The sequence below is a fragment of the Phyllopteryx taeniolatus genome, chromosome 20 (assembly GCF_024500385.1).
Source record: "Phyllopteryx taeniolatus isolate TA_2022b chromosome 20, UOR_Ptae_1.2, whole genome shotgun sequence".
In the NCBI taxonomy this organism is placed as follows: domain Eukaryota; kingdom Metazoa; phylum Chordata; class Actinopteri; order Syngnathiformes; family Syngnathidae; genus Phyllopteryx; species Phyllopteryx taeniolatus.
Genome location: NC_084521.1, coordinates 4,220,748 through 4,238,935, shown reverse-complemented (window position 1 = coordinate 4,238,935; position 18,188 = coordinate 4,220,748). Strand labels below are relative to the sequence as shown.

At 41.3% G+C, this 18,188-nt stretch overlaps 2 protein-coding genes across 33 annotated transcripts in view; both read right to left on the bottom strand.

Annotated features, from left to right (window-relative positions):
• scrib (scribble planar cell polarity protein) overlaps positions 1-7,305 on the bottom strand; it is a 60,613-nt gene extending 53,308 nt beyond the window's left edge. For 7 of the 27 annotated variants that reach the window (XM_061759086.1, XM_061759098.1, XM_061759094.1 and 4 more), the window contains exon 1: positions 6,373-7,303. In XM_061759086.1, the coding sequence (XP_061615070.1) occupies positions 6,373-6,531 (159 nt within the window). In that variant the 5' untranslated portion in view covers positions 6,532-7,303. Of the gene's footprint in view, positions 1-6,372 lie in introns of all 27 variants that reach the window. The other 20 variants (XM_061759096.1, XM_061759102.1, XM_061759099.1 and 17 more) reach the window with 6 other exon arrangements.
• An 838-nt stretch (positions 7,306-8,143) lies between these two features.
• LOC133470579 (poly(U)-binding-splicing factor PUF60-like) lies at positions 8,144-18,102 on the bottom strand. 6 transcript variants are annotated; one of them, XM_061759117.1, is made up of 12 exons: positions 17,991-18,102; positions 17,366-17,459; positions 16,955-17,050; positions 16,778-16,867; positions 16,205-16,255; positions 15,181-15,342; positions 15,006-15,098; positions 12,687-12,900; positions 12,374-12,606; positions 10,939-11,053; positions 9,525-9,775; positions 8,144-8,735 (listed from the first exon to the last, which is right to left on the bottom strand). In XM_061759117.1, the coding sequence occupies exons 3-12, from the start codon at positions 17,036-17,038 to the stop codon at positions 8,436-8,438; spliced, it is 1,593 nt and encodes a 530-aa protein (XP_061615101.1). In that variant the 5' UTR covers positions 17,039-17,050; positions 17,366-17,459; positions 17,991-18,102; the 3' UTR covers positions 8,144-8,435. The 6 variants fall into 6 exon arrangements, with proteins under 6 accessions (XP_061615101.1, XP_061615100.1, XP_061615099.1 ...); XM_061759116.1 differs by having other exon boundaries at positions 17,370-17,459; XM_061759115.1 differs by lacking the exon at positions 17,366-17,459 and having other exon boundaries at positions 17,991-18,036.
• Positions 18,103-18,188: the final 86 nt, after the last annotated feature.

Sequence of the window (18,188 nt, the reverse complement as noted above, 5' to 3'; positions counted from 1 at the left end):
TCAACATGCGTGCTACAATAATATTTGTACAAAACTTGCTCCACTTCCTTAAAGGCTACGTTTGTCACACACACAAAGGCAAAGTAATTTTATTTTACAGGTTGGGTTTTTTTTACACTTGTACAAGAACTACTCGTGTTAAAAGATGGATGTCCAAACTTGCTTGCTGCTTTTTATTATCGGTCACAAAGCAAAACTTTGTTGATAGTGTGATAGACAATATAACAACACTCACAGGCATATATAGATCACATTAAAAAAATGTGGCTCTCTCGATGTGTTACTGCAGTGTTTGTGTTCAAATACCCGTTGCTTGCAGGTTTATAATACGCTGTGGTGATGTGACCGACTCAGCAGGAAGTGGAGAAGAAGCACTCGAGCAACAAGACCGAAGCATCACTCTGCTTCGTTCTCCTCACTCTGGAGCCCTGGGACTTTATGTTTCTTATCTAAGCGCCATCACGAGTGATTGGGTAAAGACTGCAGTGCTGAATAAAAAAAATAATAATAATTAAATCTGTCTGCATTCTCCGCTGTTTTCCGTCAATATACACTAAAGCGCTAAAATGGTCGCACAAAAACAGCGCATTCCACGGCTGGCTCGATTATCCCGCTTCCTGTCGACGGGGACGCCCCCGAAACAAAAGGAATCAACACAAGGAACGCACACGTCAACAAATCAACGCGGCCAAACCCTGGATGCTGACAGCTCTACTTGACCCGTGCGAAAACAAACTAGGGCTTCTTGTCCAGTGTGTGTGTGTGTGTGTGTGTGCGCGTGTGTGTGTGTCAGCCTCACCAAAAACTTTGCAACATGCCCCAAATAGTGCATCTAGTAGGCTTCCGTGGATTGCAAAGTTAACGCAGACTCTGATAATTCAGACATATGGGTTCGAGTTAAAAAGCCGCAGACTGAAGATTCGGTTGTTAGTAAGTCAGCGCTCTCTGACGATTCAGTCGTAGCAGTTCGCTAGAGTTAGCGGACGATTTAGTCGTATGGATTCACAGACTCAAGTTAGTGGACTCGCCGAAAAACATAGCACACTATTTTGTCGCATCGTTTGGCAGTGAGTCCGCTAAATTCAGTACAAATGCGTCTCTCTCTCTTTCTTTTTTTTTTTTGCTAACTAGCCTTGTGTACCAAAGGACTCATAGCATCCCAGCTAATTAATACCCCGGACTCGTGATTCCTGATTCAGCACAAATATTTGATTCATAAACACAGGTGACTCCAGAAGCGACAGGCTGTAAAATAAAGCACACACTGGGTAGCAACTTGATAAGCCAGTCATCCATCAGCCTTTGAGCTTGCTGTTAGCCGCAAGTGTTGGCCTGGGCTTTTGTGCGTCTGTGCGTGCTTGATGCCTGCAGCCAAGGGAGCTGCCATCCCACAGATTCTCTGCGAGGCTCCTCGACGGCAAACAGCTGCCGTCGCCACAACCACAGCCATGAATTATTCACTGGAGCTTTGCTTCCGTGTTTACCTTTGTCGCTGGCTACCGGGCGAGTGCCTGGGGAGGACAGATGGCTGGATGCACCGGTGGGTGCGTTGTAAGGTTGTACTGGTAATAGTTTGGGATTTTTCTGTTGTTTTAGTTTTTTGTTTTTTTTTTAAATTTCATTTTGACTTTTTGGTTTTTAAATTGAGCTTTAATTCTTTTTTTTTTTTTTTTTTTTTTTGAAAATGCTTTGTTTTACTTTTGTTTTTAATAGTTTCAGTATTTGTTTTTATAACACAAGGTATTTGTCAGGTGTGCGATTAAAAAAGGCCCCAGGCAAAAATTCAGTGTCAAAAATGTATTGTCCTAAATTCTAAATTAAAAAATAATAAGTCAGTGTTAGAAATTCTAAACTCAGATTGCACTAGTCACCCACATCTTGACCTTTTGTGGTATTTTTGTGCTATCTGAGTTTGAATTGGATTTTTGCCACTGAATCTTTTGATAGTAAAAAAATCTGATGGTGGTGTTGGAAATTCACAGATACACCTCCATAGTTTGAATTAGTTTTGTAAACAGACAATGCCGTGAAGGGTTTCATGTATCTTTTTTTTTTTTAAACAACTAATTTTAAAGTTTTAGTTCATGAAAAAAAAAAGTCAATTTTAGTTATTTTGTTTGTTTTCAGTAAATAAACTTGCTGTGTTAGGCAGAAGTTGACAGAAGTTTGACAGTAGTGCAAAAAAAATAAAATAAATAAAATAAAACGGAGCTGGACGGCTGAGTAGCAGCCTTTAAAAGAATAATCAACTCATGGCTGGATGATCCTAACGTCAGATCCCCAAAGGACTAGGGGATCAGTGTAGCTCAGTTCCTAGATCACTTCCTCCAGCATGGGGAAAAAAAAAAAAAAAAAGACCCCTGCGCTCCTCCCCATGCCTTCCCCTCTTGCTAATCCTTCTCAGGAATAAATTACAGCCCACTAGCACCAGTACCACAAATTTGCTCACACACACCAGATTGGGGTGGGGGGGAAGGGGGAGGACAGTGGCGGGCAGGATGTGGGACCAGCTGGTCATCAGCTCAGACAAAAGAACCTGCTGAATGCGCTCAGATCTCTCACATGGCCGCTCTGGATCTCTCTCCGGCCCTGCACGAGAGGCACGGTAACAACATTTTCAACAGTCGGCATTCCCAAATGACTCAGATGACGGGGGGATTACGGGTACAGAGAAGGGACGGGAAGTGTAACGCAAAGTGTGCCTCGCGATCGAGCCACAAATCTTTGCGGACAAATACAGTGTAGCTCAGCCTCTGGCTAGAGGACATCATGCATTAATGATTGACTTTTGCCAGCACGTCAAACTCGTTAACTCATTTCAAATGGCATCACAACAACCTTAAAATTAAAAAAAAGCATACTCCTACTCCTTACTCCTAGCAGTTTACGGTATTTTTACATTTCACATTAAATTACATTAAATCTGTTCCTTTTTACACACAAAAAAAGCAGGTTTATGACATGCATTCTTTTCTCTATGGTCTTAAAACCAAGGGACACACCTAACTGTAATTTTTAGCATACCATTACGTCCCCGAGTAACAACAGTGTCAAACTAATCGTCCCCTAAGATAAGAAGCCACTTCAAAGACCTAAGAGTCGGCCACTTGGTCCTGTGTAACCACTTACGGCAATAATGCAGCGTTAAGGTTTCAAAGCATTAAGGCGGCCATCGGTGTGCCTCCGAGGCCGTATTGGGTAATAGCAGAGGGAGCAGCAGGCATAGAACCTGTTCAGCAGAATCAATTGGGGACACGCCCATCAGGAATTTATTTGCCTGTGTCGACAATGGAGAACCCTCAAAAACAACACCCACTACTGTAAATGCTACATGCGTACAGGTGGTGTCTGTTGTCTTTAAACACTCTTCTGCGTCATCTTTTTAAACCGGTCAGTGATGCGTTGCCACCTTCGCACAGTACAAGGACGGCTGTGGACAGTGCAGTCCGACTAGAGCTGCGATATTTGATACGGTGAGGAGGGAGTTGGGGGGTAACGGGATTGGTGGTGAATGGACTCCTTTGTAACCTGTCATGAGACCGGAGAATAAGGTCACTCCCGCTTCCTCAACGGGATCTTTGAGCCGTTTGTAATCGGGATGTTAAACACAGCAACCGCCTTGGAAGACAAGAACAGATGGCTCCGCTGTTAGTTTCAATGAAGAAGAAGTTATTGATCATTGGAACATGGTCCCAAAGAGAGCTAGCACACTGTCTGCAATTCGGGGTACTAGACTATGAAGGCAGGTGGGATGTTGTTACCCAAAATATGATCGCAAATAAATCTGCAGCGGACGCTGAATGGCAGCTCCACTTGGACAAACTACATGGAATTTGCTCCCAAAATGGTCAATTCCCTGTTCAAGTTTGCGCATCGGCCATTGAGACATGATCATTCATCTTGTTACGATAAACGCGTACACCCAATGTCATGTCAATCGGGGAAACTGATGTCAGGGGCTATTATTTTTTTCATACATTCCAGGCCCATATTTCATGCAAATTGTCGAAAACGGCTTATTGGAACCAAAACGTCCGACTGACTGTGCAATTTCGGGCATGGGTCAATGAAATTTTTACGGCTGTCCTGTTACAATAGACGTGTCCATCCTTTCTGAGTAGTAGTACCATTGGTAAACATGTTTACAAATGTGTTTGTGGCATTATTAGAGCAGAGGCATAATCTAGGACTGGTGGGCAGTGCCTTGGGGTTTGAGAGGGGGGGGGGGGGGGGGGGGGGGGGTAAAGGACTGCAAATTTAAACTTAAACTGTGGATGGCTAAATCTCCATCTGTTCACTTTGCTAAAGCGCAAACAATAAGAAGTCGCTGCTTCTACATTGCATGACTGGCACACTGGCCATGGGTAATTAACCATGGCTTGCTATGCCCGGCTACGTACTGATTATTACTGCGGCGTAGGTCTAGAAAATTTAAATGACGTCATAAAATACTAATAAGTCTGTAAACAAAGCCCCGGGACATGAGCATGCAGATGAACAAGCGCAGTCATAATCTTGATACGCTTGCGGGTTCACTATGTGAATGTCGTACAGTCGGAGGTAGTTTGCTACTTTTGTTCCAAAGCTGCAACGATTAATCGAATAAATTGAAAAACTAAAACTTTCAATGTCTTTATTGAACAAAGAGTAAAAAAAAACAACAAAAAAACACACGTAGTAAGCAAATTCGTAGGCCCAGACTCGCTAATGATTTAGCCAGTTAACACCCAGCCAATTTAACAATCTCATTCGCTGACACCCATGTCACTCACCAGGCCAGGTACCGCCTTTTAAAGCCATATACACTCAAAGTCACATATAAACCATGAGGATGGCGAGCCCAAGCGGACAAAATAACCCCTGCACCTCACATGCACATGTTTGTGTTGTTGTGTTAAATAATGCAAAAAACAATTTGAATCAGAGTACTTGATAAATCGATGAGCTAATCGGTAGACAAATCGATTATAAACCTATTCAATAGCTGCATCCCCCAGTTACTATCGTACTTACAGTCTTTGAAATGAGTACTTGTCTTTCAGCTTCTGGCCAGTGCTGAAACAGTAAACAAATAAACAAAGAACAAGATGCAAAACGTAGAAGAAGAGGATGGCGACATAGAAGAGGACGCTGACGGATATTGTTGTATTTTTGGGCTAGTAATTTTGTATTTTTCTTTTTTTTTTTAAATGGCTAATATATAGCATTATTTTCAAATATTTTTGTTTAATATGTCTGTTTGTATACTTGTTTATTTTTTTTATTTTTCTATAATGTTTAGCATTATGTTCTCCTAATTGTTTAATATGTCGGTGCTTTTCTATAATTGTGTATTCTTCACCAAATATGGTAGTATTTTTTTACTAATATTTATGATGATTTTCTGTTTTGGTCTATTATTTTGAATATTGTTTGTATACTTTGTTTTTGCTTTGTTTTCATTTACTGTATCTGTCATCCAATATTTGTGCTGTTTATTTTTTCATGTTATTGTATTTTGCCTAATATTTTTGTTTTTTATTTGTGTATTTTTTAGCAAATATTTTGGTCGAGCATTTTTTTTTTTGTTGTAATGTGTTCGTATTTCCTTCTAATTTTTACTATCTTTGTATTTTCCATCTATAATACTGTATTTTTTAAAATTGCGCATTATTCATGTAATTTTTTTCATTCTAATATATTTTTTCCTCTAATGCATTTTTTTTCCAATACTGTATTTGTGTATATACATAGTAATTGGGGACAGTTTTGCCATTCATCCCATTCACTGAAGCATTCAACCAAGTTTTATACTGCTTCAGTGACCAAGGTTGGTGAAATGTTGACACATTTCCAACAGTAGGTATGTAGTTTTGCCATTTATGACCCATTCACTGAGGCACATAACCACTTTTAAATTGTTCCAGACCAACTTTTTGTAAACTTTCTCATGTTTAATACAGTATGTAAGGACTGTCTTGCCATTCAAGACATTCACTGAAGCATTCAAACAAGTTTTAAACTGCTCCATTGACTCACTTTTGTAAACTTTTGACACATTTCCAACAGTAGGTATGGATGGTTTTGCCATTGGTCCCATTCACTGAGGCAGGTAAACACTTCTACACTGTTCAAGACCAACTTCTTGTTAACTTTTGCCATGTTTCATTGAGTCGATAGGGATGGTTTTGTTAGTCATCCCATTCATGGAGGCCTTCAGTCCACTTTTAGATTGCCCCAATGACCATAAGTGACAACAGGGGAACCATTTCCCCTGCATGTTTGATTTATGCAGCTGAAAAAACAGCTTGCGTGTGTGACGATGTCTGATACTCCGCATAGATTTTTGCAGCCCCCCACCAAAAAAAAAAAAAAAAAAAAAAAAAAGCTTACCTTGGGCAGCTCTTTGAGTTGGTTGGCGTCCAGCAGAAGCTCTTCCAGACTGCGGCTGTATCGGAAGACCTCGTCGGGGACCGCCTGCAGATTGCAGTGCCGCTTGTCCACCGACTCGACGTGGCGGTTGCATCGCCACAGCGGGATACACTTGAGCATGTCGGGGAGGGAGGGAGAGGGTCCCTCGGGTGGGTGTCACTGGAGGCTCCGCATCGGAGGGCGAAGCGTGGTTAGGCGGATGGATGGTGGATGGTTAGAGGGGGTTGCTTCGCTCGCGAACCAGCAGGCCGGAATCCAATTAAAAAAATAATCCCCCGGCCAATGTCAGGAGGAATATTAGCGCCTTCCCTCTGGGCTTTACATGAACAAAACATAAAAAGACAGCGATGGTCTCACTTGACTCGGACTGTTTGCCTCGAAGTTAGCTACCACCGCCACCATCCTGGCGTCTCAGCTCCGAAAAAAAACACTTGTCAGGCGGCGTCGAGAGCGCCACCGCCGCCGAAGGGTTGGGGTGGAGACCGCGTGCAGCGGAACAAGTCAAGGGAGCTTCAACACGGTGCCCATGGGGGTACTTAGTCGCCCCTCGCCGGTTTGTGTGGTAGTGAGCTAGTTACGGTTAGCCTCCATCGCTAACGTCCATTGTGCCTTGCCAGTAGCCGCCGTTAGCTTCCACAAGTACCGCAGAAGATGTGAGGGGAAATAACGCCGTTTACTTCCGTGTAAAAATCACCACGCCAGGATAAAAGTCAACGTGTCGAGTTTTTCTTTTGGGGGAAGGGGGAATGCGCCACAGTGAGTGTATAAGCTTTTCTCCAAACACGGGCGCGCGGCGCTTCTTCCCTGCTTCTGTTGAGCCCAAGCCAGGCCGGTTAGGCGTATGGGGGGCTGGGCTACGTTTGCGGCCATAGGACCGCGGCGTTCCGGCCCCCCTGACGCACTATTGTCGCTGAGCCCTGGATGTATGGCGCCATCTAGCCCGCCAAACACTGGAACTTCAACGTGTAAATGCAATTGCGCGTCAAAACAAAAATTTAGTGCAGTGATTTAGTACCACCTAAAAATATACTTACAAAACTGTACTTCAATAATGATTCAATTAAAATGTATTGAAGATAAAAGTTAAATAAAAATTGTAGCTGAATAAATGTTTAAAAACAAACAGTTCTTAATGCAAATGTATTGAATTTAAACGCTAACTACAGCTGAACTGTACTTCGGCAATGATTCACCATACCCTACTTTTGAATTGCTGATTTAGCTTACTATCAGCTTTATTCATACTGTAATTGCAATTTTAAGTATTTGTACAATAGTCCTAATTCATATAAATTTTTTTACAAAATTCCTTTAGTATTTTCCCCATCTAATATTTCACTTTTGTATCTATTTTAGAATTTTATGCCATACTGTAGTTTTTCTTTTTTTACTTGTCTATTTTTAATCTATTCAGAACTATTTTCATATTTGATATAGTATTTTTGTTAACATGTATTTTTGATCAATTGTAGTCAAACATTTTCTGTATTTGTTTTGGTCTAATTTGCAGTATTCTCAAATTCTTCATTTAGTTTTTCCAGTTATGTTTTCATATTTGTAGTCCATTTTTAAAATGTTTGTATATTTTGCCTGCATGAGTTTTGTTTTTTGTTTATCTCAATATTATTGGTCTATGTATTTTTCATTTCTTTGTAATTTTTCTTTGACTCATTTTTGGAATTAAGTTAACCGTGTTAACTGTATTACCATGAAGAAAAGTGCATCACCAAAGTTGTGGACAAATAACCTTTAATTGTAGAAACAAAGTGTTTATATGGTCCAACGATTTCATGAAAAAAAAAAATGTAAACGAGCCAAAAAAAAAAAAAAAAAAAAAAAAACCTAATGTATTTTTATGGGTCTGGGTTACAAAAATGTGGAACTTGCACCACAGGAGTCTTCACAGGTCACAAAGCGAAACAAAAACTCCCAACGAGGCATCATTAATAAACAGCTATTCTTGTTTTTGTTAAAAAGATGACAATTACAAATACGGCAACGGGAATGAGGGGTGTGGAAGTGGTTCACGCCGACAGATCGCTGCTGTTGAAGCGATCTTGGTCGTACACCTCGGCGACCACCTTGCGTCCGCCGAACCAGCGGTCGTTGAGCGCCTGGATGGCTTTGTTCATCTCTGACGCCATGGAGAACTCTACGAAGATCTTGACGATGATGTCGGCGTCCTCCTCCTCGCCCTGTTTCTCCTGGTAGATGATGACGCGGTTGACCGAGCCAAACTTTCCGCACTCTTCAGTCACCTCGCCTTCCAGGTCATCATCGATGTCCTCCGGGCCCACCATGTTACGCAGGACCATTACTGTGGACTAAAAAAAAAATTAAAAAATTTAAAAAAATAATTTGTTAAGGGACAGACTCATCTACTAGTAGAGAGAAATTAACTAGAGAATGCGATTTGTGTAGGAATTGCGTGTGAATGTTAAATAGATGTTAAAGTGACTAGAAAAAGCTGTGGAATTAAATGTTAAAATGTGAGACTTGGAAGCTGGAATGGTTTGAATTACACGCGTGTATGTTTGCAAAAAAAAAAGTGCGTAATGCTATAAATGTTGGAATTTTGGGAATGCGATAAATTGCTCTGTAAACAATGGTGTCTTGAGATATCAGCTTAGAGAAAACGCTCGTGACTGGAATCACTTGTATCACATATCTTTCCCCACTGAAATGAATGGAAATGGCACTCATCTGGTCCAGCCACCCAAAAAACATTTTTTATAAATGTTTTTGTTAAGGAACACTTAGCATTCTGGTTTAATATTTGTGTATTTTATATCCAATATTTTAGAATTTTTGTCAAAGTTTTTTTGTCCAATGTTTTTTGCATTATTGGTCTAATATTTTTGCTATTTCTTGTTAACTAATATTGAGGTTTCTTGTGTATTTTCCATCAAATTTTCTTTCATCTAATATTTTTGCATTTTTGGTGATATCTTCACCTGATATATATTTTTGGTCTAATATTTTGCATTATTGTCTAATATTTTATTTAATTTCCAATTCTTGCAAATATTTTTACCCTTCCTTATATTTGCTGTTCAGCCTTCCCTCCATGAAAAAGAAAAGCTCCCGGTCAAACTTTGCCAGCAGTTTGTTACCTCTGACTTTCTTAGCAGTTTCTGCATGACCATGTGTCTGGCACTGCTGCCCGAGATGCTCATGTGCTCCTGGTCGCTCAGCATCTCCTGGCCCGTGCCGTCCTGGAGCGTCTCCTCTTTCTCCTCCTTCTTCTCCTGCAGCTGGACGGTGGCCAGGGCCTGATTGGAAAGGACGGGCGGTGACGCCAGCACGGGGTTCACCAGGCCCACCTGGGGGAGCACCGGTATGGGGGGTCGCACTGGAGTCACTCCTACAAAGGAAGAGAGAATGAAAATAAAATGTTATGCTGTTTTTGTCCACTTGTCTACTTTTGTTCTGACTACTATTTTTCAATTGTTCATATTAATGTTTGGCGGCACCGTGGTCGACTGGTTAGAGCGTCAGCCTCACAGTTCTGAGGACCCGGGTTCAATCCCCGGCCCCGCCTGTGTGGAGTTTGCATGTTCTCCCAGTGCCTGCGTGGGTTTTCTCCGGGCACTCTGGTTTCCTCCCACATCCCAAAAACATGCATTAATTGGAGACTCTAAATTGCCTGTAGGTGGGAATGTGAGTGCGAATGTGTTTGTTTGTTTGTATGTGGCCTGCAATTGGCTGGCAACCAGTTCAGGGTGGACCCTGCCTCCTGCCCGATGACAGCTGGGATAGGCTCCAGCACGCCCGCGACCCGAGTGAGGAGAAGCGGCTCAGAAAATGGATGGATATTTATGTTTGGTCTAATTTAAGTGCAATAAAGTAAAGCCTTGTTATAATTATTTAACCATTAGCCATGAAGCAATTTTAAGTTTGAAAGCATTTCTACTGGACTGCCTAATCCATATAAACTATAAATTATTTGACAAACTACTACTTATCTTCTTTTTTGTATTTGGGTTAGAGTGTTTTCATAATATATTGCCTGATTATCTAATGTTTCTGCAGTTGTGTATTTTTCAAATATTTCTTTTTATATTTGGGGACTTTCACCTATTATGTTAAAGTTGCCACTGTTTGGTTTATAATTAACAGCTATGGCACTTCACTTTATAAGTTAGCATTATGCTACAGACTTCCATTAGACCAAATTATATGGTTTAAACTTCTGTTTAAAGATGCAATGATTGTCTTTTGTGTCAGTTTTACTAAACTTCAACTGGAGTGAGAAATGACCAGCTTGAAGCAAGCATGCTGTGCATCTTATTTGGAGAACTCCTCGAGCGAGAGTGAGAACAGGCACCTAGGAATACGTCAAAAAGTGCGTTTTAAGACATTTGTGTTTTAAAGAGAAATGTGTTTTTAGTAAAACTATTTTTAACAATGCCTTCATGGTCCCTCTATATGGCAGATTTTCACCTATTGCGGAGGGGTGTGTATTCTATCCTCCATGATAAACGGGGGCTCACTGTAGTCGTAGTAAGCGTACAATGTCGCTCTCACCTGTGATGACCCCGGGCGCCTGTGCGGCCATGACGGCCTGCGGTATCCCCATCTGCTGACTAAGAAGCTGGGGCGCGGCTAACGCCCCCAGGACTGACGCGCCAGCTACGGCCTCCTTGAGAGAGGGGGGTGCCGGAGACATTAGGTAAGGGAAACACACAAGAACACAGCACAGAGGCAGCACAGTCAACAATCAACACAGTGTGACCGAAGAGACAGCTCAGCACCTCGACACGGGAAGGCGGGCTCGTCTTCAAAACAACAATTTAGCCAACTGTAAAAAATTCTGGTCAATCAAACTAACTTGTGCTTACTAAGAGAAGACTCTTAGCTTGCATATCCAAGCAGTGAATGGGAGCGTCCTTGTGCTACTCAAGAATGGAGATCAATAATAGACTGTTCTTATGAACATACAGTGTTCCCCCAGATATTTGCTACTCGCAGATTTTTGGGGGGAGGCGGGGAGACGACATTTTCAGGTAGTCGCTGCTTTTGCGCTCAGGTCAAAGCCCTGTATAATATATGAGTAATGCTTTGGAGCCATCCTGGTGCCAAGGAACTACGTCAAAGTGAGTTGAGGAGCATATAGTGCTTTGCTGCCATATCGTGGCATAGATAATTAAAAAGCCATATTGCTATAAGTTTGTTTTTCCCATTTAAAATATCACTGACTCCATTGCTACCTGTGCATATAACATTATTCCAATGTGCATCACTGTTATTTGCACTGCATAATTTTAGCATGTTTAGTATCGTTTAATTATATTTCTATTCTATTTTTCCTATATTATTTGTTATAATGTATATTCCTATATTTCCTTACAATTAGGGTCACAAGTAATTTTAACAATCGATTAGTGTAGATTTCTTTCTCTCGATTAATTGAATTTAAACTTTAATTTCCATCCCTATATTAAAAAAAAAAAAGGACATTATTTCAAACTGTCAGTGTAGAAAGTGCAAACAAACCGATTATTATTCAGTTACTGTTTAGGGCCGTAATAGCCACCAGAAAATCGGCAAAACTGTTGATCATTGTTTTCCACAGTAAATGCAGATGCTGACTTATTTTGATTAAATGGAAATAGCACTCTGCTTTCACAGAGGACTACAGAAATCAGAAAACTTACAGTTGGGAGGCTAAAATTTCAAGGATTTGGACAAGCTAAACAAGGTCTCTAAAATAGTAATCCATGATCAAAAGAGTTGTCAATAGATAATAGATTAGTTGTGGATCGATTGTTACACATCTCCATAGAATGGCAATAAAAACTTTCTATTCTATCCTATGTCAATTATTTTGTGGATTTACGCTCGATATGCATCCCGCACGAATAACGGGGAACACTGTACTCAAAATTGACTCGACGAAACTGGCGTTCTCCCAGTCACCTCAATTAAAAGCAAACTGGCCGTCAGTTATTTTTATATTTACCTGGAAGGCCATTAAATCCCTTTGGAAGGGATTCATACTTGCCTGGGCCGTAATCTTGGCAGTGGCTGCCGCGGCGGCCACAGCCGCTGCCGGCGGCAGACCACCGGGAGTGGTGGGGGTAAGGAGGGGCATGGGAGGCGTGACCGCCTTGCCCACCCGCAGGTACTGACCCCCCAGGTCAAAGAGGTTCATAGAAGACACGGCGTCCACGGCCGACTGAGGCTTTTCGTACTCTGAAAGTCAACAAGATTGTAGTTAGAAGGCAATGAGACGGGGGTACGGACTGACGCCCCCAACCCGGCACCCGGCTCACCGATGAAGCCGAAGCCTCTGTGCCGTCCTGAGGTGGGGTCTCGGGCTAACATACAAGATTTGATCCTCCCGAAAGCCTCAAACACACTTTTGATGTCGTCGTCCGACAGGTCGGGGTGCACCGAGGCCACGTAGATGCGGTTAAAAGCGCGCGCTTCCTCTGCCAGCTGGTCAATGATGGGTTGCGCCTGACCGATGTTACTTGGCCGCCCAACCTATAGCACAGATCATACCAGCAGGGCTACTTAACGGGGAAGGGTTGCTATGGGAAACCGAGGACACACTCCGAAACCCTGACCTGAACTCACTGCAGGTGGCTCAACAAAGACACTCCATCTGGTGGAATGTGGTTCTCTCATGTTCAATACAATGGTACCTTGACTTACCATTTTAGAAAAAAATATAATAAATCTTAAATAAATTAAATATTAATACATTCAAATGCCATTAAAATGTGTTCTTAATAAAGGAAAATAACACTGTAGAGTGCAAAACAAAAATGAGAATGTAAAGAATGTATTTACTGTACATTGGGACAAAACGATTCACAATAACTGGTGTTGTGTGTGTGCCTTTAAGGGGCGTGGTCATGTAAATGACATCACGAACTTCACCTGTGAGTTTGTGTATGAGCATCTGGGCCTGAGTTTGGGCTTTCTGTAGCTTCTTGTGACTATTTATTTTGTACTTTTATTTTGACAGTGCATGACTAAAAGTGAATCTGCGACTGAAGCTCTTTTTTTTTTTTGCCCACTTTACTTGAGCAGCAGTATATCTGCAGTCGGCTTGTAACGTAAATTTTTGCTTGCAACACACGTGAAAAAAAATTATTTGACCAAACGGCAGATCGTATGAAAAACTAAGTTGGGGCACTCGTAAGTCAAGGTACCACTGTACTTGAATCCTTAAATCAGGGGTGGGGAACCTTCATTTTTTTTTTTTTAATTGGGTACGACGGAATGTGTGAAAACAATACGACGCAACGGCATCTAATGTTTATTAAGAGGATTTGCAGCTTAAATTTATTCAGTTTTTATTTGTTTTTAGAACTGCACGACGAGCCAAATCAAAATGCTTTTGTTGGTTTCCCCCACCCGCCTTCAAGCTCCTCACTTGAAATGACTCAAGATATTTTTAAACTACTACCATTACCACTGCTTAACTACCCTCTCTCTCTCTCTCTCTTCTGGTTTAGTTTTCTTTTAAGTGACGACCATCTAGACGGGACTGGGATCTGTACTACAGATGGGGCGGCCAAGCAACACCAACCAGGCGCAGCCCATCATCGGCACAACGTAGCAACAGAGTGATGCAGCGCGCCGCTGGGAATCGCACTGTGAGCGGTCACTAGGAACAGGCCTTGATACAAGTGTGGAAGCAACACATTCGACACATTCAACACACACGCACGCAAATCACACTGCCACGCACCTGGAAGTCAACAAAGACAGACAAGGCAAAAGACAAGAATTAGTATTTGCATATTGACAAGGAGACATTTTAAGAGCTATTCAATAAACAAGAAATGCATTTTAGGCTATTCGAAATGATACTGTACAGTGGAACCTCAATTTTCCAGCATGTAAAAATTGGAAAACAGCATTTTAGGTGTCGAACAAATTTTTGCGTGATGGACTTGCTATCATGTGAGGAGTCAGCAGCAGCTCTCACTGGACCTCAATTCAGCCAGCAAAGGATTAACTCCGTAGGACAGTGCTAAGAGAAGACGGATATCCATGGGAAGTTAACGTGAAGTAGGCAAACTTATTGAAAGCAGCAAAGGTGGTTTCCCAGCACAGGCTACACAATAGGGATGGGCCAGTTATGGTACATTAGTTAAGTACAGTTGTGTTGGATTTAATTATACACAGACAAGCATGCACGCGCACACACACAGCTACATTTTATCCTTCAGAAATATTGTTTTCAAACCTTTATTCAAGTAAATTTTTTAAGTAATCATTTATTAGGTAAAGTTTTTAATTTTCCTGAATCTAACCACAGTGTTGATGTTCAAAGTGTGCATAACAATACTAAACTGTTAATTTTCAGCTTGTGACCAATATTCGGGCCTACTGTATTTCAATGCTGGTCATATTGGTGTTACATGGAGAGCCAAGTATGTTTTTAAGTGGTACTCTGTAAAATGTTTAAGAAACACTGGGCTAAACTTCTGGGAAAAAAAGCACTTCAACTTGGATCTTCTGTGACTGCTATTGTGCGCTTCAGTTGAGATTGAATAAGGAGTGTTGGGACTTTGGAGGTTCCACTGCATTTGACTTAACTTACCATTAGCGTGAAAAGACTCCAGTCTACTCACCTTAATGTTTCGCCCACCCAACATGACGGAATTCATCTGCTCCAGAGCCAGCTGGGCAGCCTCTGGCACGTCATACTCCACAAAGGCAAAGCCCTGCGCGGTCCACCAGAAATAAAATGAAAACCTAACGTGCTCTTTTTCCTCGGCGCTCTCGTTAACAAGACAACTCACTGACCTTGTGCTTCATTGTCACCGAGTCCCAAGACATGTCAATGCTCTTGATGGGGCCAAAGGGAGCAAAGGCCTGTCTGATGGTGTCCTCGCCGAGCTCATAGTAAATGGAGCCCACGTAAACCCGGCACATGATGGCGAGAGCGCGCTGCCGCTGAGCTGCCACCTGCCGACCAGGAAAAAAAGGCCACGCATTAGCATTAGAGCGAAAAGGAAAGAAGGGAAGAATATGCACACGCACACACAAACGGGAAATTATAAATGTGTATTTTTCTACTGTGCTTTGGTTTCCCAAAAGTAGCCTCGCGCCAATTCAAAGTTAGGGGTGGGGCGGTCTAAAGATAATGAGATAAGGTAATCAAAAAGGACAGACCATAGTGGAAGATGTCTAATTATGTACATGTATAAGAGTTATCAAATGACTTATGGAGGCAGAGGAAACACTGAAGTGATTGACATGCACAGCCCTCACAAACATTTGGCTTCAGAAACTGACCTGTAGTCCAGGGATGCAAGTAAGGTACCAAAAAAAAAAAAAAAAGGTAAAAAAAACTAATCGTGGAGATCATACGAAATCCAAATAAAATCTTGAGGAAAGCATAAAACGCAGGGCTTAATTTAAAACAAAATCTAATGTGTTTTCCATCACCAAGGAAACAAGAGCTTAAGATGTGGGTTCCAGCTCTCATTTAAGTCCCACAAACAGGACGAATACTAACCATCCATTATCCCGTGCTAGGATGGGTTTAGGAACGGCTTTTAGACCTTTAATTAAAAGCGCAAGAACTTTTTTTTTGTAATCTATATTTCTGTCCCAAAAGCTAAAATCGGAAAAGCCCCACTGTGACTTCACGTTGCATTTAAGTATCTCTCTAAGCTTTTTTAGTCAATCATTACGGCAGGAAAACTAGCAGTACTATTCCAAAATGTTAATTATTTGCTTAGATAAATGCAGGGATTGGTGCCAAATCAACAGTCCTTTTTTCCATTGGGAATGCGCACAGAAAAAAATTTAATAATCTATTGACCGATTGTAAAGGTGAGAGAGGATCTCCAAAGCCCATAGTCACTGCTGCCATCTGAAAGACAGTAAAGACGAAAAAGGTGCTGAAAAGTAGGTTAGATATCCCTTAGCTTTTTGTTTTTTCTTTTCTTTTCAAAACAAAAAAGGTTATTACACCTAGACAGACAAATGTGTTGTTCCTACTCTAGAAGCAGACTCTTCACTAAACAACATAGTTTGGCGACATGCCTCCTCCATTTTTAAATGACAAAATCAACACAATTAGCAAACAAGCTTCCTTTGAGGAGAACACAGTAAACACTTTTTAATAACCAATGCCTTCATGGGGATTTCTGCCACCTGAAAAAGAACACAATAGGCACAAACAGGACACCCTCTACACATGCTCTTATTTTTCCCTGCATGGTGGAGAATAGGGGGGGGGAAAGCATCCAAATTAGCTTTTTTAAATTAATGAAACAAGAGATAGTTGAATAAAAGATACCGTCTAATAATTTATAGCCTGAACAGCCGATACAATTATATTATTTCGTTTGGTAAAACCAACACGCGCAAGGAAATAAAATGTACATCTCACCTGCAGATTGGTGAGCTGCTGTTGCTGATGGGCAATGGTCTGTTTCACCAACACACTCTTAATGCTCTGCTCCATGGCATACTTCTTTGCCTGGCACAAAGCAAGGAAATTAGATCGAAATCATCCAACGGTTTCATTTTTAAATGATTATTTAGGGTAGCCGAATTGCTTCTCTACCCGCTGCAGCGCCTCCTGCTGCTCCGGGGTGAGGGGTGGCAGGCCAAGCTTAGAGCCTGTGCCCTGTCCATTCTCCATCGTCATAACGTCGCCTCCCTGTAATAAAATCAAAGTTTAAAAAATAATTAAATAAAATTAAAACTAGCATGGTTGATAAAAAAAAATATTTTAAGAAAAACAAATATTTAAATATGTATTTTATGTAGTCCTTTTGAAGCTATTAAAATAAAAATGTTTATTTGAAACTTATTTTTTAAATTATATTTAATTTCTGTTTTTGTATTTAAACACATTTTGGACAAATCTGATTTTTGTAAACAAAAAAGTAGATTTGAAAGACTAAATTTAAATCTGATTTTAAATTAGAAATAAATCTGTTTTTATTAAAGTCATTTCTTCAAAAGTCCGTACCTACCAAACCCGCTAAGAGTTGGATCCACCACACTGAGGAAAGGAAGCCCCCGAGGGGAGGATGATGGGGGAAGCTTCAACAATTCAACAAATTCTAAGGGAGGGAAATGAGGGGGGGTGAAACCGTCAGACGACAGCAAAAGTAATAAAGAAAAAGGCACCTCCTATCACAGGCACCTGTATTAATTATTATTATTATTTTTTTTATAAATTAAAAAGTTCTGCGTTAACGTGTTAGCGCGGTGCAAACACTGGTCTTCATTCAAAGTATATGGACACTCAGTAAGCAAAAAGCTAACCCTTAGCTGAACAATAGCAAGTCAAAGATCGATGGGATTGTAAAACAATATACTCAAATTGTCTAAATGACGCAGAAATGACAAAAATGCAGAGATTATCTAGGCCCCATTTCAGACGGCTAGCATTGATGCTAACCGATTAGCAACTGCTAGCCATTCATTACAATAGCGCGAAAAGCAAAGCGCATTTCTGCCCCGTTACATACGACACTTAGCTCGACTAATACAACATTTCGACAGATATGGAGTCTACGCACTTGTTAAACGACATCCGCTCGAGTAGAAATTCAGTTAACATGCGACATTTATCGACGCAAAATATTTACCGCAGTCTCCGTGACCGCCATGAAGCACACCTCCTTGGAGAGGCCCTCGCGCCGTAACCATCGCGAGACTTGGGAGGTCCTCGAGGGAAAAGGTATCGCGATAGGATAGCCGTCGCGATGCAACCGAGTGGAAGTCGTGCGTCCTTATATAAAACAAATGACCTCTATCCCTTCTTTCTTCCCTCAGACCATCTTTTT